The sequence below is a fragment of the Berghia stephanieae genome, chromosome 4, assembly GCF_034508935.2.
Source record: "Berghia stephanieae isolate SIO BIC M18660-M18661 chromosome 4, UCSD_Bste_1.3, whole genome shotgun sequence".
NCBI classification, from domain to species: Eukaryota; Metazoa; Mollusca; class Gastropoda; order Nudibranchia; family Aeolidiidae; genus Berghia; species Berghia stephanieae.
In genome coordinates, this window is record NC_088363.1 from 88,365,336 (window position 1) to 88,388,647 (window position 23,312).

The following is a 23,312-nucleotide window of genomic DNA, read 5'->3' on the forward strand; positions in this document are numbered from 1 at the left end:
TTTAAAGTTTACAATAACTGTCATCAACGTCATTTTTCACCACCAAAGTCGTAATTTTTTTCCGATTTTTACCAAACAAAGTGCATTGTCAATGATTTTGACCCGCAAATAAAATAGGATCCAAATCGCAATTTCTGCAACATTTTTTATTTTGTGTTGGCAAATTTATAAAAATCAGAGCCGAAAACAACCTGCGTAACTGACAGGCCTGCCATTTATTTCACAACGATTGGATTTTACTTACTGAGGCCAGTCTTGACTGCCTTGCACATGAATATTTGGCCATTGTCAGTTTTTGTCGGGTTGAATCTTAAAGAGTTAATGATATAAGTATAAGTGTAAAATTTGAAAGTGCCTCGTAAAAGGAGGGACTGAGAGAGAGAGAAGTCTGGAAGTCAGCATTTCTTTTCATTGTTTTGATGCTTACAATTGAGTGTCTATTGCTATATTATTAGTATTAGTAACTAGGTATATAGTATGTGTTCTCAAAATCTACATGCACAGTGACCAGTTTGCCGCGATACTAGCAACAGCAATGAGACTTCACTCTCTTGTTTTGTGTTTATATGTGTGTTTGTGTGTTTGCAATTTTCAAAATCAATACAATTACAATCTAACTAGTTAAATTCACTTTGTCTTAAAATAAAGAATGATTATAATAATAAAATGTCTTTATTGTCCTCAAAATAGTGAAGTGAAATATTTCACTCATCCACAAATCATATTGTTGCATTCTTGGTATTCCCCTATAACGACATTATTTGTCTGGTCCAAACAATGTCATTATAAAGAGGGTGCAATTTAGTACTTAAGTAAATTTTTGTCTTTGATTTTCCGAAATGTAACACAACAAGCTATCCAAAATCAGTTAGTAAATAATAATGCTACACAACTCTGTCATATGAAACCAACAGTTACACACACACACACACACAAATACATGCACAATCACACACATACACAAACATCAAACATAATAGTTTAGAAAAAAAGGAAATCTAAAATGTAAATTTTAACAATTATTTCTTTTTTATTTTTTATTGCAGAACTCACTTATTTATCAATTGCTTTGATTTTCTCAGCACTGTAGAAGATGTGTATTTATTCCATAGGTATGCATGTGGACCTACAGTCTATGACAGTGCTCATATTGGCCATGCTAGTTCATATGTGAGACAGGATGTGATAAGACGCATTTTACAAAATGCCTTTGGCATCGACTGCATGCTCGTAATGGGAATGACAGATGTTGATGACAAAATTATAGCACGATCAAATGAGGTATTCATTTCATTGACATCAGTCTAGTTTGGTTTTGTTTTTGTTTTTTTTGTTTTTTGTTTTTTTTTTTTACTTTTTCATAGACAGCCTTCTTTCTATTGATTGAAGTTAAGACCAAAATGTTGTAGAAGACAATAGGAAATAATCAATTTTTTTCACTTCAAGCTTGAAGTTGTTTTTCAAAAGAAAAAAAGTTCATATATTTAATTATTAATTGCTATATTCTTTCCTTTATTAAGAGCTTTAAAGCTTATTTGCTAGAACTCATAAACAAGTTTGGTGTGAAAATTGTTAATACAAATGAATCAATAATTATTTGTCAAATAACATTACCAAGCGTCAAATGTAAACCAGAAATTACTCTATCAGTTCATGAAATTAATCATTAAACACCTGCTTATCCCTCCAGATCAAACAGCCCATTAAAGAGATTACAAGTATGTATGAAGCAGAGTTTTTCTCTGATATGTCCAAGTTGAACATTCTACCACCTTGTGTGATCACCAGAGTTACAGAAAACATACCAGTTATTTTGTCATTCATTCTACGACTCCAAGAGGACGGATATGCTTATAAAACTTCAGATGGTATTTGTTCTCTTCTTTACATATTTTTCATTATTATCTTAAATATATTTTTTTTGTGTGTATTCAAAAAGTGAACAGATAAATCGTTCTATTTTGGATTTTATTCTCAACCATATTATATTATTTTGAATCTCTATTTAAATTTTGAAAATAACAAGGGCTGTATATAAGATAACAATGAATTTTATTCTTTCAAAGAATATTTGAATGTTTACTTTGAATATTTTGAAATTGTTTTAGAAGTACTGTAAGAAAATAACCATTTCACATTCCACTCATTCCAGTTACTCTTTATAAATTTTACAGGAAGTGTTTACTTTGATGTCAATAAATATGGGCGATATGGCATATTTTCCAATCTCAAAGAAAACCAGGATGAGCAAGGTTTGTTATATATCACTCTTGAAATACTCTGTGCTAAAAAAGATTGTAAGGATCACAATTAGTTTGATTTCTTAAACATTGCTATAAGTTATATCCATACGTCATATTATTTATTTTTGATTATAACATAAGTGTTTCAAGGTTTCTACCTTCAGTTTCAAATGTAGTAATTTTCTATTAAATGTACAAGTTGTCACTTTTCAAGACATGTTTTCTGTAAACAACCAAATCTGATTTTTTTATTTTCAAAATAGTAAAAGAATAGCATATTAATTGTATATGGGGAGAATCTTGTTATTGCCTCTTCTCTGATGATCTTTAATTAATAGGGGAAGCTATGATATACATGATAATATACATGTACTATCTGTTCATTGTTTTCATTTTTTAGACACATCCTAAAACCAACATATTTCAAAAATATAACTGATCTTTAGAGCACTTCAGATCCTATAATATAGTTTTTCGAAGCATCCCTAGTTTCCTTGATGAAATATGTCATTATTAGAGATTGTGGCTTAGTTAAAAGCCCTTTACAGTCACTAGACTATTTATTTTGTAAGTTTGGAGGTTCGTTTTAAATGTTTTCTTATATACATTGTAATGCATTTGGATTGGCCACATTTTTTTTTTTCAATTATAGAACTGATCAGTGGTGTGATGGAAGTAATTAGTAATTATTTTACCTATTTTCCTAGTCTTCTCGTACATTTTTAAGGACAATATAGATTACATTCAGGTCTCTATTTATCATAATTTTTTAAGACCTGGAGTAAATGGCTACACCAGGATTGTATTTTGATATAATAATGATAATAGTAATAATAACAATGCATATTTGTTAAACGCAGCTTACTCTGCGACATTATACAAGGCTCTGAGTGAGTAATATATTTATCTAAAAAGTTAAATCAAATCTATGTATGGATCTGAGCCTTGGGCGAGGATTTGATAAAGACAAGGGATAAATATGATATCAAAATACATAAGACATATATTCTAGGATTTTATGTCACATATTGGGAATTCCAATGCTAAAATTACTCCTGGTCATCTGCGTATCACTTTGATCACTGTCAACTTTAACTATAATAATGATAATAATAATAATGCACATTTGTTAAGCACAGCTTACTCTGCTGTATTATACACGAATTTAATGGCCAAAATGACTAGCTATCTGTGTATCACTTTGATCACAACAATAATAATATGATGATACTGATAATAATAATATTAATAATAATAGTAATAATAATAATATATCTTTATTCTCCTCAAAATAGTGGCAATTTGTCATTTGGTAACACATGCTGTTTCAATGTTATGAAGAACATACATAACGCACTGTATTGACATATAATGTCACGTACACACATGACATAAATAGCACAGACTGATTCCATTCATCCAATTTTGTCTAAAAGAACAAGCCTCACCATTAGGTATCACTATATCATACAGAAAATGTATTGTTATCTAGTTGGCGTGTTTAGAATTTTATATTCAATAATCATTTTATTCCTTGTACCTTCTTGTATATTTATTTCTTATCCTAAAATTTGCAAAAATAATTGGCATCATAATATGCATCATCAGACCATAGATTTTAACATTCACAAACATAAAAAGGATTTACCAAAAGTGCTATAGAGTTTTATCTAATGTTTCACACTTACTTTGTATATATTAATAATAATAATAATAATAATAATATTAATAATAATATATACTTTATTCATAAAAAAAAATGGAAATTCGTTTACAGATGTGGCATGAATGAAAATGTATAAACACAAAGTTGAGAATCTATGGCGACAATGTATACATATAATATGTGCAAATGCACAAAAATGTAAAAATATACAACCAAGAACCAATAGCAACACTATATATATTAATTTGATAAATTGAGATAGGCCATACCTCTGGCCTTTAGTCCGAACTTGTGTGTGTATATTTAAAAGATATGGGTATATTCAGTTTTAGTCATATTATCGACTCTTGCCTTCTTTATTTTTTTTTCATTTAAACAGGCCATGCAATCGGAAAAAAAAGTTCCAAAGACTTTGCTTTGTGGAAAGCCAGTAAGCCAGGAGAGCCAGAATGGGATTCACCCTGGGGTGGGGGAAGACCCGGCTGGCATATTGAATGCTCTGCTATGGCAAGGTATGGAAATGTCTGTGTGTTTGTGTGTGCCTGTATGTGCGTATGTGTGAGAGGGGATAGAGAGAAAGAAGGGGGGGGGGGGGGGGGGGGGGAGAGAGTGAGTGTTGACCATTTTGATAATTTTCTTTTGTAATTTTTGTGATAAATTCAAATTTATTAATCTGACTTTTAAAAATTGTGAATGAGAACTTTCAATTTTTGAACTCTTGATTCCTTTAATATTAATTAGAATTATATAATTTGAATGATATTTTCCAATTAATTCTGATTCAGATATACAATATTTATTTCCTTCTAGTGATATTCTTGGTTCCAACTTTGACCTCCATTCAGGAGGAGAGGATCTCATGTTTCCCCATCATGAAAACGAGCTAGCTCAGTCATGTGCCTTCCACAATACAGAGCAATGGGTCAATTACTGGTTTCATACTGGTAAGCATTAATAATAGTAGTAGTAGCAGTAGTGGTGGTAGTGGTGGTAGTAGTAATAGTAGTAGTAATAGTAGCAGTAGTAGTAGTAGTAGTAGTAGTAGTAGTAGTAGTAATAGTAGCAGTAGTAGTAGTAGTAGTAGTAGTAGTAGTAGTAGTAGTAGTAGTAGTAGTAGTAGTAGTAGTAGTAGTAGTAGTAACAGTAGCAGTAGTAGTAGTAGTAGTAGCAGCATTATAGATATGATCATCCATTCACTTTTATACCTCTCACCATGGCTAGTTATGTGGAAAACGATCTAATGTAATGTTGAATGTTATAAAAAAATGGATGACACAATTTTAGACAAACAAGTGAAAGGCAGCTCTGCATAACTTGTGGTAAAGGATATGTTGTTCCAATAGTGAAGGCTTATAATAATAATATTAATAATAGATGATTGGAACATGGATGATCATGGTGATGATGATGATGATAATAACATAATAACAAAAACAACATTGATAATAATAATAGTAATAATAATAGTTATAATTATAATAATAATTATAATAGTAATGATGTTGATGATGATGATGATGATGTTGATGATGATGATGATGATGATAACAATAATAATAGCAATAATGATAACAACATTGAAGAAGAATTGTGAAAGAATTTGTAAAATGATTATGTCTCAAAGCACTTCTTTTTTTCATTGTCAGGTCATCTATATCTGTCAGGCCAAGACGTCAAAATGTCCAAGTCTTTAAAGAATGTGATATCCGTGTCAGATGCTCTTAAAAAATATACCCCAAATCACTTTCGTATGTTATGTCTGCTCACCAGTTACAGAAAAAGTAAGCAATTTCGTGAAACATAAATTGTAACCTTGATTGTTTAGCTTAATAAAAGCAAGAAACAAAAAAAAAACGTTAGATATATCTTCTGTAATCGCCAACCTACAACATGCTTTTATTCTTATATCTCTTAGGCTTCCATAAACCCTAGAATGTCTTATTAACTTGATGGATTAAAGTATTCTGATGAAGTCCAGTGCAGCATATTAGTGAATAAGGATGTTGTATAGTAATGCAGATTTAATTTGGATGTGCTTTTTTTCAATAAGGATAATAGAACTGCAGTAAACAAAAAACAAGAGATATTGGCCTATGATATCCAAATGAGGAGGAAAAATGACAGCCAATGAAAATGCGGGATTATAAACCAATAATATTCCAAGGTGGGACCAATGACAAGAGTTTTCATGATTTCTGACCTACAGGAGCTGACCACATCACTAAATTCTAAGATTCCAAATACTCATAGCCAGCAATTTCCCCTTCTTCAGTAATGTTTCTCTCTCATATAATCCCATTTGTTTTTACCTGGTAACTTCTCATTTGCCTTTGGTTTTCCTTCATTTTGAGATGGCTCCTTTATATCAACATATAAAATTGTCCCCATTTTGGTGATGTAAACTCCTACACTATAGATCATAACTCTTTACCAATAAAGGAATATCATTTCGAAATTTTTCAAATTTCTTTCTTTCATCGATGGAATATATTTTTTCTTTTTCTTTCTTTCTCTTTATAAAAAATAAAAAAATTCATTGGCTTTAAAAAGATGTTATTTTGCCATTTTCATCCAAAAATCTTTCAATAGGAATGGAATTCAGTGATGAAAGAATGGAGAAAGCCATATCAACAGTCAATTCATTCAATAATTTTATCAATAAATGTGATGCCTACGCCAAAGGACAAGCAGATGTAGTAGGAAATGTGTCAGAGTCCCAATTGTATGAAAGGTATGGCATTTGTTATTAGAAAAGAACTGTTTGTCATTCAGTCGTTTCGTTTTTCAGCTGCAAGCTTTAGGATTTTAACAGCATTTGTGATTCTTTTACATTATGCCAGTGAGTCATTGTAAGTATCATGCTCAGATGTTTTTACACCAGTTTAGGTCATTTTCGGGAATGACATTTTTTTTTTTGTTGGGATTTTAAAGGACTAAAATTGAAAAAAGAAAACAATAAGTGTAGAATATAGTGTAGTTCGCCTAACCGGCAGCCGTGTTGTTATTTCTCTCCCGAATTGTGTGATTTTTATTGATTTCTAAAACAAAAGTCTGGAATATTTTTATACAGTCGTTTTAATAAAGTTTTATTCTACATTGTGATATATATTTCTCGGAAATTCATAAGAGGATTTTTAGATAAATTAACATTTTAGTGGTGTAGATCCCATTGTTTGAAGTATTGTACTAGCCATTTATTGTTTACACTTACGTTAAGATTTTTAGTCACGATGTGCCATATCTATTTTTATCCTTATTACGACAACATTTATTGGAATGACACAGAATCGTCTTGGTATCACGGTAACAATAATAGCAGTAATAGCCAGCGGCTACGACCAAGTCGTGGTGGTGTGCGGAAACGAAGAAAAATAAATATTCAAATAGGTCACAGACCACCGCCCTTTCATACTAATAGAGCACTCAAAGTACATAACACACAACGGTGCCCAAGGTCTCTGATCAACATACCACTCAACGACACTCACAACAACATGCCAATAGTAAACGACACATCAACATATCAACAAAACATAATGACAACACCTGATCATTTTGATGAGATGCATAAACATAATGAGAACGTGGCTTGTGAAAATAAGACAATAACAACAAAGGGGGGAAGAAGGGTCAATATGAGGCCAAATGAAATAAAAAGAATCAATCACCAAATCAACTCAAATCATAACACGCTTAAAATAGCAAAAAGGCAAACTAACAGTGACCGTAATGGTGAACCGAGAAACATGTTGAGAACTATGACCATAAACTTCCAAAGTTTAATTCCAAAACTACCGGAATTTTGGAAATTGATATCAGAAATAAAACCAGACATAATCATAGGTACGGAAACATGGCTACATTCCGAAATAAAGGACAGTGAAATATTTCCACCAGAGACATATTTCAACGTGTTCAGGAAAGACCGAGAAGATAGGTATGGTGGGGTGCTGGTTGCAACAACAACGAACCTCTCAGTAATAAAGCTTGACATTCAAACAAAATCAGAATCGGTGATCGTAAATATCAAAACAGAACAAGGCCTACTCACTGTGGGCGCTATGTATAGAACACCTTCAAACTCAACTATGGAACAAATGACTGAGATAACACGCTGTATTGATAGCCTAGACCCGAAAAATGTACTCTGGTTAAGCGGAGACCTGAACCTACCTGATATCAATTGGGAACAAGAAAAAATAATCAGTTACCAATATCCTTCATTTATAAACCAAGCATTTATTAACAAATTGCAAGATTTTGGCCTGAGTCAAATAAACAAAAATCCAACAAGGGGTACAAATATCCTCGACTTATTTATCACAAATCGACCAAATTTAATTGTCAAGTGTACAACCATTCCAGGCATTAGTGACCATGACATTCTCATCACGGAAAGCACTATCAAAGCAAACAAAATCACAAAAAAATCACACCCTATTACTATTTGGAAAAAGGCAAATATCGCCGAAATGCGGACAGAAACACGTCTTTTTAGTGAAAACATAATTAATCAACATCTAGAAAGCACTGAGGATGTTTGGACTGCCATCAACGACCACCTAAACAAAATGATGACCAAACATGTACCAACGAAGAAAATGTTAAGGAAATTTCACCAACCATGGATAAACACCACCGTCAAACGATTATCTAGACGGAAACAAAAGGCATGGAGCAGAGCGAGAAAGTCCAACAGTAAGAAAGACTGGTACAATTATGCCCGACTAAAAAAAAGAAACACAAAAAGAGAGTAGAAAGGCCTATCATAATCATGTTAAGGAACTTGTTAGTGAAGACTCAAACAAAAAGCTCTGGAAATTTATAAAAAGTAGGAGGTGCGATTCGGTTGGTATAGCGCCCCTTGAGCATGATCGTGTATTATACTCTGATGCAAAGGAAAAAGCAGACATTCTTAATAACCAATTCTGCTCTGTTTTTGCTTCAAAAGCTCATACCAAAATTACCACTCAACAACTACAAGGCGAAGAAAACGATTCCAACACTATGGCCGAAATCAATGTGACAGTAGAGGGCGTTTCCAAACTCCTTGCCACTCTAGATCCAAAGAAAGCATGTGGCCCAGACAAAATACCATCCCGTCTCTTAAAGATATTGAGTAACGAATTTGCACCTGCCCTCACACATTTGTTCAAACTCTCTCTTGAAACGGGAGACATACCAATTGTTTGGAAGCACGCTCTTGTCCAACCCGTCTACAAGAAAGGTGATAGAAGCCGGGCTCAAAACTACCGTCCAATTTCATTAACCTGCATTTGCTGCAAACTGTTGGAGCATATAGTGAGATCCTCAATAACTGAATATCTCGAAACTAACAGTATTTTTTGTGATGAACAGCACGGATTTAGGAAGCACCACTCATGTCAAACTCAACTTCTATCATTAACACATGATCTGTCAGCTGCTATTGATAAAGGTGGTCAAATTGATCTAGTACTACTGGACTTTGCCAAGGCCTTCGACAAGGTCCCTCACCATCGGTTAATCCAGAAATTGTATGACGTTGGTATCAGGAACAAAACCTTACAATGGATTGCAACTTTTCTGGACAATCGCACCCAACAAGTTCTTGTCGACGGCGAGACTTCCACTATCGGGATGGTGACATCGGGCGTACCTCAGGGCTCAGTCCTTGGGCCCGTCCTATTTTTAGTGTACATAAACGATCTTCCACGAGGTATAAGGTCAAAAGTGCGCCTCTTTGCTGACGACACAGCATTATATAATCAGATATAAACAACAGACGACTGCAAAACACTAAATGACGATCTAGCTAAATTACAAGAATGGGAAACAATAAATCAAATGGAATTTAACGTATCAAAGTGCAATGTTCTAACCATCACAAATAAGAAAGCACCTATAACATTTGAATACCAACTTCATGGTCAAAACCTGGAACATGTAAAGACAGCAAAATACCTTGGCATCGAGTTTGCTAAAAACCTCAAATGGAATGACCACATATGTCACCTGGCTTCAAAGGCAAATCAAACAAGCGCTTACATCACCCGCAATTTAAAAAGATGCCCAATCACAACTCAAACCCTTGCTTTTAAAACTATTGTTAGACCAATTTTGGAGTATGGCAGCTCAATTTGGGACCCATATACAAAGAAAAACATCGACACCTTAGAAAACATCCAAAGAAAAACAGCAAGACGCATCACAAACACATTCGATCCTTTCTCAAGTGCGTCTGAAATATCACAACGGATTGGCCTTGAACCTCTGGAAAAGAGAAGAAAGATAGATAAACTTAAATTGTTCCACAAGATCTACTACAAAAATTCGTGCCTTAAACTTCCAAACGACATCAAAGATATCGGCACAAGAAATACGAGGGGACACACAGCAAGAGTAACCATCCCAACATCAAAAACAGACGCCCACATGTATTCGTTTTTCCCTTCCACTGCCCGACTATGGAATAGCCTCCCAGCTGAAGTGGCTGAAAACGGTTGCCAACATGCCTTCACGCGATTGCTGGAGTTCACAACGTGACTTTTTAATCTATGTGGTTTTAGTATTATGTGCAGAGTTTTAGCAAGTTTAAAATGTAAAACACTACAAACTGTGGAGTGATCCTCGACAATATTGGAGGTTTCCACAAGACGAAGAAGAAGAAGAAGAAGAAGAAGAATAAATTCTTAGTGCTTTTTGCAGTTTGATGTTTTATTTCAACATGCTTGAACATACCAAATTGTAATGCAAGCGACCATTAAACGTTTTTTTTCAAACTGGTTTCTGGATACAATGAACATTTCGCTGTTTTAGAAAGTATTTTATCCACACTTTTCTTTGTTCCCTTGCTTTAAGTAATTGACTTTTAAATCTTGATATCCCTCCTTATTGTAAACCTCAGTCTTGTCTTTGCCAGAAAATTGTTATAATTAGCACAAGAAGTCTTTCTCTAACTATATTCTCTTTCCGTATTCTGAATGAATCTCTTTGTATGGTAAGATTATTTTCATTCACAATATGTCAAAGTATATTTTTGTATTAATAACACTCTATCCATTGTCCTTCAATCAGATTAGCGGATGCAAACACAGCTGTCATGAAAGCTTATGCTGATGATTTCAACACACCTAAAGCATTGGCTAACATGATGAGACTTACCAAATTTGCCAATCAGGCATTTGTGAAAAAGGATGACGATAATGATGATGTTGATGGTGATGATGAAGAACAACAAGTACCAAAAGTGAGAATTGATGTGTTGAATAAATAGATGTATTGTGGTTCTTATGTGTATGTGGAAGAAAGGTTTATAACGTCTTGCCTTAATATTGCCTCAAAATAAAAAAATAACAAGTTAATAGCTGATGATGTGAATGATGGTAAAAGTTTTAGAAAGGGAATTTAGCCAAAACTCATCAATCTAAAATTTGTGGCGAAAGCTGTTTTTACCATAGCACAATATTTTACAGTTTTCATTTATAATCAGATTAATAAATGGAGAAATAATGATTGACGCACATTTAATTCAATTTTTAAAATTTCAGAGTTCACGTGTGCGCAGCCCAGCTGTGATGTCATCTATTAGTCTGTTTCTCAAACGCCACCTTCAGCTCTTGGGACTAGAGTTCAGACAAAGAAAGGTTGTTATTTTTAATTATGTAATTAATTAATATATTTATTTATAGGTTTTTACTAATCCACTTCTGGCTTATTTCAACATTTTACCAAGGTGAACCAAGCACTGATAATTGAGTTTAAAGTCTAGATTTGGAACACCGAGTTAAGTTGATATACTCATTGCGGGTGGTTGGATGGGAGCATCACCCTTGAATCATATACCTATGATGTCCGCATGGGTGTACGATCCGATAGTGATGTCGTTTCTTCTTCTCTTTACTAGCCTATCCTGCTTCTTTGGTTTGTGATTGTATTTTTGACAGGGGATATTTTTTTTTCTGTAAATCTTCTGCCTGTTTGTTCTTGGTTATTTATAATTTAGCTTATGATATCTTTAGGTTATGATTTTGATTTACCTTTGTACTATTTTTTGTTAGATTGCTTGTTTTTTTGTTTCAGCTGTCTCTCATATAACCTCAATTGTGTTGGAAGAGACCTAAAGCAACAAACAAACAAACAAAATATACTCATTAGTTAGAAGAAATAAATGCAGTTTCTAAAAGTGATGAGAAAAAGAAAAGAAAAAATATTAGCTGTCAAATTCTGTAATTCCTGGTCTTTAGACCGCATTATACCAGATTGAGTAGGGATTCACAAATTTGATCACCTGAATTCTTCTTAGAATTAAATAGAATTAAAAAAAAGTGGCCTCAGTTTTTGTATAGAAACTTAAGTCACACAGACTGGATGGGGTTCTTGGCCTCCCATAGTGGGCAGGGAGGTACATACTGTGTCTTCTATCTCCCTCTGTCTTTGTCTTGGAATGAGATTACTTGGTTTTGTCCTGGCCCTGGCCCAATACCCTGGCTGGGAGGGAAACAGTCAAATGTTAGTTAGTTTTGGAAGATGATATTTTTTTTCCTTGTAAATCATCTCTCTGTTATGCACTGCATTATGTTTTGTTTATGTATTATATATGATTTGTAAACATTTGAGTGTATTCCTCTTAGTGGAGACCTGTGCTTGTGTCTGGATGAGAATTTAGGTGATCTCAATCTAAGTACACTGATAGTGTGCTCTTGGAATCTACATCTGTTCCCTATTTGTACCAATTCCCCTTTGTCTGCCTTATTCTTGGATGCTTTAATTGTAATTCTAGAACTTTTTACTATCCCATTTTCTTCCTTTTTACTGGCGCTGATATGACCTTAATGTCTTGCAAGCGCCGTAAAACCCTTAAAAACAAAAACAAGTCGCACAGAATAATTTTGTTTCCTTGGAAGATAGAATTATATTCTGTTATTTTTTACACATCTGATAAAAAACTTCTTCCAGATTTGTTATTATGTTTGACTTAACAAGAATTATGAATTACGATATGCAACTGAAATTTAGCTGGCAAAAGGCTTTTGATTCAATGTCTGCTACTTGTTTGGTACCAATTGTTTTTTACAATGATTTAGTAGGTGTCTAGTGAATGATGAAAATGATAACAGTTCCATTCAGAACATTACATAGCTCATTAGGCAACCATTAACTCTTGTTTATTTTCTGCGTGTGTTGAGGGAAAGAATCCATTTATCGTTTTGACACATTGCTTTTAAAAAAAATAGATTTATTTATTTATAAAGTGCTTATCTTCAGTTAACTCCATGCTCTAAGCAAAATTATTATTATTATTATAACTATTATTATTATTGCTGTTGTTATTTTAAATATAATTATTATTATTATAATTATTATTATTATTATTATTATTATTATTATTATTATTATTATTATTATTATTATTATTATTATTATTATTATTATTATTTTTATTATTTGCATATTATTGACGATGGTACAGCATACATTTAATTCATGAGACAGTCTAATAGCTGCTATTGTAAATTTTGTACAAATAAAACATTCCTCTAAACCAGGGGGTGTCTAAATTTAACATCCGCCCCGTTGTTTAAACAAAATATGTGAAAAATGCCTTTCACATATTTTCTTTTTTTTACTGGTTAAATTTTAATTACACTCAATCTACTACATTGTTTGTTTTTAAGAGACGTGTCATGGAAATTAATCTACTGTTTATGGGCCATAGGCAAAATCTCACACTTATCCTAGTTGTTTGTATTAACCATTGAAGACAAATTACATCTTCCCATGACTAGAATATTTCAAAGTCTTCCAGACTGGCAGCAAGCGAGTTACACCCTAGAAAGTTAGCAAACACAATCATCTGAATGTAAAGAGTGTTGGATTGCAACAATTACCAGAGCTGATGGTTTTTCTCGGATCCACGGAAATCTGCGATTTTGGAGTCCAGGGGAGGAATTTCCTCCTTTTAAAAATTACATTTTCTCGAAACAATGTGCTAGCAATGAGAGAGTTGATGTGTGGTGGAACACACAGGTGCAGTTTCCCACTCTCCAGAAGTTAGTTAGAGTATCAATGATAGTCTATCATCTCAATTGCTCTAAAAGTGGGGTTTAGTGCAGTAAAAATGGGGCTTAAAGGCAATCGTTCAACATTTTCCTACTTTTTCACTTTTTGTTACCATCAGCACTGAATTACAAAAGTTCTTTTAATCCCTGCATTGAAAAAAAAATCCCCAAAAAGACTGTCAAATGCTGGAATAATTTTTTGTCATTTTATTTGAAAACTACTGGATCACAGTAAATATTAAGACTAACTATTTTCTAAGTATTATTTGAATAAATTTGAGTATTTTAAGAAATTGATAATATGGTGCTCTTTGGTGCAATGCTTTATATGTTCCATTTTTTTATATTACTATGTGTAGAGTGAGGATTCAGCCGAGTTCCAAGCCAAATTTGATGACCTGATTGATTTAGCCGTATCTTCAAGAAACAAGATAAGGACTGTCGCCAAGGATAAACAACAGCTATTTGAGGCTGCTGGTAATACATACTATTACAATACATCGGTGATTCATTTCAAGCCATAATAATTTTATGTAGGGAAAAGCTCTTAACACGATAAAAAAACATGTGTATATTACCTTATTATTGTGGTGGTGAACTAGAATTTAGTGACAAATTTGCTTACTTTCATGCTGCCACTTTTTCATGGTGTGATATATAAGTATAAGGTCTTGCTTCCGTATACTTTTATTTTTGTCATTCTGCAATAGAACAAACGAGAGCATGTTCTGATAGCTGCTAAGCGCAGCGTCATCAGGAGGCAAGCATTCAGGCAGACTGATCCATTGACTATTAGAAACTGTATCATTTTAAAAAAGCCTCTTTAAATCTGCTCTTTTGGAAAAGCTTTTTAATGTCATTGATTTCTTAACACATTTTCCAGTTGTTTTACTTTAATGATTTTCAGATCTAATGTCAGGTATTCATAATAAATTATTTTATTACCTATTTTAACATTGCACCTTATACGGAATCCTTTCTCATATATCAACAGAATCATTAAATCATTACAGTGGGTGATTAGGAAGCTGTCCAACATGATTCATGGCTCTAGTTTTAATGTTTGTGGCTATCATTTATTTCTATCAATTTTTGATAGAAAAGGATTCTGCTTGATGGAAAAAAGACATCTAGAAAAACAAATGTTTGTCTGTTAGTACTTACTGTTATGAATTTGAAAACTGCTATTTTTGCAAGTGATAAGAACCTACCACATAATCATCTCTCAGTGTGTGTTTTGATTATAATCTAAATGTTGGTACTAGAACTCTGTAGTAGGCACTTCTAGTTTTTGGTTTTACTATAACTTAAATGAAAGTTAATATTGTTGAAAAAAAAACAAAAACAAAAAAAAAAAACAACAATTCAATCCTGTCTGTACCCAGCTTGACCATAAATGAAAAGACTTTGAAAGCTGGTAGTATGGCGTTAGTGGCAGATAAGGTGTCTCATATTGTAAAATTATTCAGGCAATATTGTCAGAGACCAGATGGCTGACAGAATCACAAAACTCGTTGCGTCCTTTAACAAAAAAAACTTTACAAACACAACCCCACTCGACCTAGATGTGAATGGGTTCCTGGCTATATAGGCAGTGATGGATGATATAAGAGTACTAGTAGTACAAAGAAGGATTCATAGCAAGTGACTTGTATTTGTATGAGTTAGTTAATTTGGTTCCATATCATAGGACCTGTTGTCAGAGTAATGAAGCATTGTCATAGAATCCAATGAATCCATATACAACTACTCTTACTCAACTTAAAGAATATTTTTTTTTTTCATATTATGGCAGAACAATGGGTGGACTGTTTCTTTCCTGTAAAGTATTTTATATAACTGACTTTACTAATCAAGAGAGGTTATACTTAGATATTAACTCACCCAATCTTGACCCAATTATATTGGTAGATAGCGATCTCACTTCACCAAAACACGAATACCACTCCCTCTCATTATACAGACAACTCATTTTTACTGAAATGGAATGAAATTGCTAAGCATAATCACCTTCTTTTCTTAATTAAGGATGTATATTGTTTTGTCTGAAAAAAAATTACAATTGCTAATTGAATATTACTGTGCCAAGGACAGAAGAAGATGGAAGAGTGCTGTTGAGGCCCTATGCTCTGCCAGGAGCCAAGAGGCAATTGAATATCAACATTTCATCCCAGAGTGAGATCATATACGGGCTACTTGTCACTGTCAGAATAGTTTAAGTGGGCAATCACGAAATGAATTTTTCAGTCTTTTTCACCTCTTAATTTTGTTTTTTGTTTTGTTTTAAAGCTGAGTTGGACATTCCAAAGCAGACAGCTGCCATACTGATGAAGAAAACATTTGGCTCCTTGTGGAATGTCAGCGATGAAATCAGAGTCGAACTTTTGAAAAGAGCTGATGTTGAATTACGAGTAAGTAGATATTCTGCTTCTGTGTGAGACAAATATTATGCCTTGTAGAATAGAACTATTTTACTGATTAAAAACCAAATGAATTGCTCTATATACAAACATAATATCCAGAGACAAAAATGAAATGAAAAAAAAATACTTTGCTCTCTTTACAATAATGAAAGGACTCGACTGTTTTTGTACTTAGTAGTAGTTCTCCAGAGCCGTAAAGGTTCATGGAGCACGCGTTTATCCCAGTTTCCATATCCTGAAACGGACATTAGCAATTGTTTACTATTCTTTGGATAGTATAATAGTCTATCACAAAGTGCTTTCCACCAGATTTAATAGACATAGCTACCCAATCACTGATGGGTGGGCAGGGGGTCAGTTAAAATTCTCGACTTTGTCTGCGATAGATCTTAGTCCTTTTGCATGTGAAGTGGGTGCTCTCCCAACTGTGCCATCGGGTTCCCTTTTTTATTGTAATTTATCATTTCAATAACTGTAATATTAGTCATAATTTTTACGGACATTTTGTTTTTTAAACTATAGAGTCTGATTTTCCAATTCTTTATGTTGTGGTCTCATTTTTTTAAACTCACCATTTCATTTTGACAGGATGGCAAAGATGGGACTTCATGGACTGTAGTGGAAAAAGTGAAGACTCCAAAGTAGAAATAACATATGCATGAAGAAAAGGGAAAGCTGTGAATGCATTTTAAATAATCAACAGTACTGTGCGCAATCCTTTTATTACCAAAAAGAAAAAAAAGAAGTAATTTTGGTGATTTTATGCATTGCTTTTAACTCTACTCATAGGGGTGTGTTCCTTGTGAGTAGTGATGGTCACTGAATTGTATTAAATTACTATTTGATAGTCGAGCAAAGCCAGTGAATATGATATGTGACAATGAAACAGACAATTGCTTTTCTAACCCCAGTATAATATCCTTAATGCAAATTACCTCGAGCCTATCGACTTGTGTTTGATTATGCTCCTGGTTACAGAAAGTGAGAGTGCGAATTTGTTCGCAGTGGTTGTTTTTACTGTCCCATAAAGATGGTTCTCTGGGCTATTTTTACAGTCCTGTAAAGATGATTGTCGGAGCTATTTTTACAGTCCCATAAAGATGATTTCAGGTCTATTTTTAGTCCCGTAAAGATGATTCTCAGGGCTATTTTTACAGTTTTGTAAAGATGATTGTCAGAACTATTTTTTACGGTCCCGTAAAGACAGTTCTCATGGCTATTTTAACGGCATTGATGCAGTTCTGTTCATAGTTATAGTCATAAATGTATGTAAACATGTCTTTTTGCAGTATCCACAAAACCACATATTTCTCCCGATATTTAGATGTACAGATCTAGAGTAAGTGAATGAAAGCAAAATCAATTTCATTTGACATATTTAGATCTAAAGCTGAAGTTAACAAACAATTAATGTAAGACAATTCTCTTAGCGATTTTTATGGTACTGTCATTTTTATTACATATAATTTGTGTTTTTGCATAAGTTATGTTTACAGTTCAGTACAGCCCGTTTTCTATCGTCAGTGTTAAGGTTAGGTTGTATGTCTTGAAATATTTCTTTCGGAGACATAATATAGATCTAGTTTATCAAACACTGAAAATATATTTAGTTCCTGCTTGAAGTCGACACCCCTCATGGTGTAACACTTTATAGGTTTAGCTTTTGTTTTTACTTTACCAGTATTAACCCTTAGCAGCCAGCCATTCCCATACATAGACATCAACCTATTCCCAGTGCAGGGGAGATAACTCCGCCTAAAATACATACTCGCATCACAAAATAATCAATAACTTACTCATTTGTAAAGCCAACACACTGGAAAAATATGAAATTAAAGCAGAATGATTGATCTTTAACTATGTATTAATTAAATTACCCCACACCCAACAAATAATGTTTGAAAAAATCTTGAAATCTGAATTGTGATTTAAAAAAAAAAAGAAATTGTTCATGTTTGTCATTGAGAATGTCCATGGTTAATCCAAAATGTTCTTGTGGAATTTCACAAAACACAGTTCATTGCGAAGATGTGTGTTGCATAAAGAACAACCATATACAGTCTCTGGGCGTTTTCCAGACTCTGTGCATCGGTCCTCAGCACAGCAATTGTAACACTGTTTTTTTTTGCTACCTGGAAGACGCACACGTCGGTGTTTATTTAAGTCCATGGTGGCTAGGCCTCTCACTGTGGGTTGTACAGGGGCACTCCTTTTCCTTGAGGGAGTCATAAGTGACGATGCCACATCCAGGTGAAATTGAAAGTGGTCTGGCAGCTTGGTGTTTGGAGGACGGGGCATCTTCTTATACAAGATGTTAGCATTCAAAACGGCGACTTTAAATTTTAAAAACAGCACCTCCACCATTTAACACTCTTTCTGCCAATAGGGTAATAAGACCTTAACTGGTCATTTAAATCCACACCTCCTATATTGGCATTTTATGTAGCAACAGGAGAGGGAATATCCTTTGTGATGATGCCACCTTTCTCTCTGTGTTCCACAGAGTCTGTTGTTGGACTCGCATTGGTGGAAAGAATGGCGATCTGCCTTTTGTCTCTCCAGACACAGCACAGCAGATTTCTTGACTCTCCATTAGAGAGAACAATGTGTTTTGAGTCTGTTGGCCACAACTTTCTGTTGGTGTGAATCATTCCGCATGAATTCGTCGATCGGGCAAGGAGTTCACGAGCCAGCTGAACAGAAGGAAAAAAATTGTCATAGTAAAAATGATGATAATTATCTAAAAATCTCTGGACAGAGACCACACAACATGATTTCCAAGACCCTTGTCAGTAGGAAAATCCTCCTTGCCCATGTAGAATGAAAAATTGCACAAGTATCCATTGCATGGCTCAGCACAGCACCAAACTTTCACTCCCCATGGGTTCGATTTCCCCTTGATGTACTGTTTGAAGTGGAAACGACCTGTGAAGGGAATCATTACTTCGTTGAAGCTCAGAGCAATCCCAGGATAATAGTATTTCTCTGAAGCCGTGCGAACAGTGTCAATCAACGGGCATATTTTGTAGAGCGGATCAAAAACTAAATATTGTTCTCTTGAATAAAAAAAAAAAAGCAAGTAAAGATGATTCTCTAACATGGGCAGTCGTGATCCAAAAGAATAGAGGTGCCCAGGAATGATCATCATTAGGAAGCCGAGGTGGAGAGGGCGTTTTTCTTTGGTCCCACCATTGCGTTGCGCATACTCCTTTACCGAGTGACCCAGACAAGGGTGGTCGCTATATTGCTCCTCCCATCCCTTAAAGTTAGGAGGTGGTTTTCTTGTTCTCTGCCAAAACTTTTAGGGATGCTGACAGTACAGGTACCCTTGACAACACTGATAATAACCAACTCAACAAATCCAGTAAGGTTTTGAACAAATTAAAATGATATCCAAGAGATGTAGAGTAGAGCCACGATACAACAACTCACATATACTGTACTTTAAACCTTACATGAGTGGCAGAACCAATTTCCTTTAGTAATAGTAGTAAAAGTAAATAATGAATTTATATAGCGCCTAAACATCTACGTTAATCATGCTCTGTGGCGCTTTACATAATAAAAATGTTTAAAAACAAACAAACAAAACAAAATTTTTAATCACGACACTACATAATAAGCATGAATATAAAAACAAAATCTAAGCAACATCTATTTCATAAAAAATAAGTCTCAATGAACAACTCAGTCTTCAGACATTTCCTGAAAGATGATAAATTTTCACAGGACTTTGTCCTTTAGGCACAGAACCCTTTGCGGTGGCACACTTGATGTGATGCCAGTTGAGGCATCTATCACAGCTAATTGCCTGTGTATGAAGATTTAAACGTTCAGTACATATGCTGCAAATCCATTCATGGATTTCTCTTTTCTATTAACTAAATCAAGCACATTGGCCCAGGCCTCCACACGCACTGAAGTACTGCCTTACCTCAGAAATGTCAACTTCCTGATCTAAAACCTGCATTGATAGGTCCTCTTCTGAGGATGGAATTTTGGAGAATTCTTGGACCTCACATGGATCAGCATCCACCACAATCCAGTGCAGAATCATATGTCCTATTTCCACTGAAGAAAGCATAGCTGCCAACTTTTCAAAAATAAAATGAGGAACGCCCTCGGCCGAGGACGCGGGAAGGCCGTATGCCTGCAGCGGAGCCCAGGGACAGTTCCAAGGTAATAATAATGAAGATAATTTATTAGGCTTACCTGAAGACTTGAATGTTGGGAAGTTGATTTTTCATCATGCATATATTAGAATCCTCAAAAGGGTTAAAATAATTGTCTAAGGAGATGTCAAAGCCATGGACTGGGTCATAGTCATATTACTAATACCCTCTTCATTTCTGTTTTACATAAGCTGAAGTAGCAACTTTAGCTCTTTTAAGCAATTGTGGTGAAAATATTTGCTCATAACACTTCCCCTCCATGAATGATTTTGAATGTTTGATAGGCTGTCGTTTGAAAGTGGCCCCCGAAAGTCTGTTTTGTTCTTCCTAACTTGACTAAAAATCCTCTCACATTCACTGTTGCTGTGTGGAATTGTTAACAGTCCCAACATAAAAAAGGACAATCTCTGAAATTTCATTTTTCCAAGCAAATCTTTTCTTTCCAATCTCAAACCACTGTTTGCTGATGGACTGATTGTAGAATGAAGAATCAAAGGACTCTATTTGAAAATGTGTAAACTCTTCCTCTAATCCATCCATAGCTTTAACCTTCGTGTCCCCATTCAGTAAAACAAGGCATGGATGTTTCTTAATGAAGAATCTAACAGATGAAAAGCTAGATTCTGTCCTCTTCTCAACATCTGCTACTTCTGCATGTTTAAGGACGTCTGACTTAAGATTAAAGTTAGCTATAACAATGGTAATATTGCCTAACAGAATAAAAAAATTCTATCAAGTCTTTCCCTTCCAATTTCTCTACATGGTCCAAGGCACCATTTCCTATCCTCATGTCAGAGTCTTTCTTCTGCATATCTTTTGCCCTAAAATCAATGTAAAGCGGATCTCTGTCAATGATGGCATTGGGTTTTAAGAAGCACAATAACAGCTCTTTCAGGAATGCAGTCAAAATTTGTCTGAGTTCATGGATCAATGGCTCACTGGACTGCAAAGTTGCATTAGTTTTTTCAAACATTTTAATAGAGAAAAGAACAAATTCAGCATACGCTCTACAGCGGTTGTCGTGTAGCATTCTATGTAATTTAATTACTTTCTTTTCTTCTGGCTTATTGTCACCTATCGCAGTTTTGGATTTCCTTAGCTGCTGATCCTGTTTTGATTTTCCTTCCCCAGACCTAACTCTCTTCACTTGTGATGGCTTTTCAGTAACCTGTACATTTTTTGATGTTCTCTCACCATCTGTCTTTTTTGGAATTTTGAAACCCTGTAATTGTGCACTACTTGTAATTTTAGCATCTGTGTCCATCTCAATCTCTCCATCAATAAATTTTGTCAATGTGTCCCACTGAGTTGTCAATCTTGGAAGGCACTGACCGAGAGAAAGCCAGCGCGTACAATCATGCTTCAACATCTTCCTCACCTCATTGCCACATTCTATCTGCATGTCAGTTAGCCTCTGCTTTCTATTCACACTATTTTCCAGGTAGTAAAACAGATCGATTAAAAGTGCATCAACGGAGACCGGTAACATCTGTGCCACTTTGTGGGATGCAATGTTTAAAAGGTGACATGGGCAGTCTAGAGCGAATATCTTTGAATTGAAATCACACCTGAATTGTGTCCTAACATAACCGGGGCATTATCTGAGCCCATTGCGATGCAGTTGGATATGGGCACATTTAGTTATTCCAGTTCATTCACTACCAGATTTGCAATGTTAATGCCTATTGATTTTTCTTCAAGGTTCGGAATGGAAATGACTTGGAGCTTAATAGATTTAGTGACAGTGTCAGGAAAGGATATAACAATTGGGTATAGTTTTGAATCATTTGTATGACTGCCATCAGTTGAAAGGGCAAAAGGAACATGTTCAAGTTTTGCTGAGATTTCCAATTTGTATTGGCAGGCCATCTCTTTCACGATGCACGATGTCTTTGTACGACCTGCTGCATATTTCTTCACTTCTTCTGACTTTGGAAAAGCTTTCCTCAATAAATGCGCGATGTGGTCTGCTGCTGCCATCGGAATGTTGTGTTCTAAAAAAAAATGCAGTGAAGAGACACTCCGCATTTATAACAGAAGTATCCACAGAGTTTGATTGTGTGAAAAATGAAGTCAGTGAATGAGACTGTTTTCCCTCAACCTCCGCACAATATAGCCGGGTTGAATAAAAATTTATATATATCATGGCCAAAAATATGAAAAACTCTCCCCTTAAAGCCCCACCCCAGACAGGTAAAAAAAGAAAGATAACTGCCCCAATGACTCTTGATGACTTACCAGGAATGGCAACCCCAAAATTCTCGCCGTTCCTGGTAATTCAACCGAATGAGGAAAACATCAAACTGAACACTTTGAGTATCTTCACCATCAGCAAGGCACTCAAAGCAAATGGCGCCGGTACACCAAAGGCAGTGAACAGGAACAACTCTGGCACTTTAATGATACAAGTGCAGGGTCGAGAAGGCCTTTGACACAACTTGGAAATTCGGAATCCTCAAAGATCTGCACAATCTTGGTCTGCGAGGAAACCTTCCAATGTTTGTCAGAGCATTTTTAAACAACAGATCCTTTCAGGTCAAAGCAGGATCCACCTTTTCTGATCCATTTGATCAGGAAGAGGGAGTTCCACAGGGTAGCATTCTGTCTCCCATTCTGTTTGAGATTAAAATAAACTCAATAGTGAATGCAATGAGACAGAATGTTGACTGTTCCTTATATGTTGATGACTTTCTTGTATGCTATCGAAGTAAATCGAGTATGGACACCATTGAGAGACAGTTACAACTCCAACTAAACAAACTGTCGGA

General features: G+C 34.7%; 1 protein-coding gene across 2 annotated transcripts in view; it reads left to right on the top strand.

Annotated features, from left to right (window-relative positions):
* The window catches only part of LOC144971506 (putative cysteine--tRNA ligase, mitochondrial), a 29,947-nt gene extending 9,933 nt beyond the window's left edge, over window positions 1-20,014 (top strand). The window contains exons 2-13 of one of the 2 annotated variants that reach the window (XM_078912478.1): window positions 1,113-1,281; window positions 1,691-1,868; window positions 2,175-2,252; window positions 4,289-4,421; window positions 4,720-4,853; window positions 5,556-5,690; window positions 6,499-6,640; window positions 10,966-11,137; window positions 11,439-11,534; window positions 14,309-14,426; window positions 16,239-16,360; window positions 16,961-20,014. In XM_078912478.1, the coding sequence (XP_078768604.1) occupies window positions 1,113-1,281; window positions 1,691-1,868; window positions 2,175-2,252; window positions 4,289-4,421; window positions 4,720-4,853; window positions 5,556-5,690; window positions 6,499-6,640; window positions 10,966-11,137; window positions 11,439-11,534; window positions 14,309-14,426; window positions 16,239-16,360; window positions 16,961-17,017 (1,534 nt within the window). In that variant the 3' untranslated portion in view covers window positions 17,018-20,014. Of the gene's footprint in view, window positions 1-1,112; window positions 1,282-1,690; window positions 1,869-2,174; window positions 2,253-4,288; window positions 4,422-4,719; window positions 4,854-5,555; window positions 5,691-6,498; window positions 6,641-10,965; window positions 11,138-11,438; window positions 11,535-14,308; window positions 14,427-16,238; window positions 16,361-16,960 lie in introns of those variants that run through there. The other variant, XM_078912479.1, reaches the window with a different exon arrangement.
* The last annotated feature ends 3,298 nt before the right edge of the window (window positions 20,015-23,312 follow it).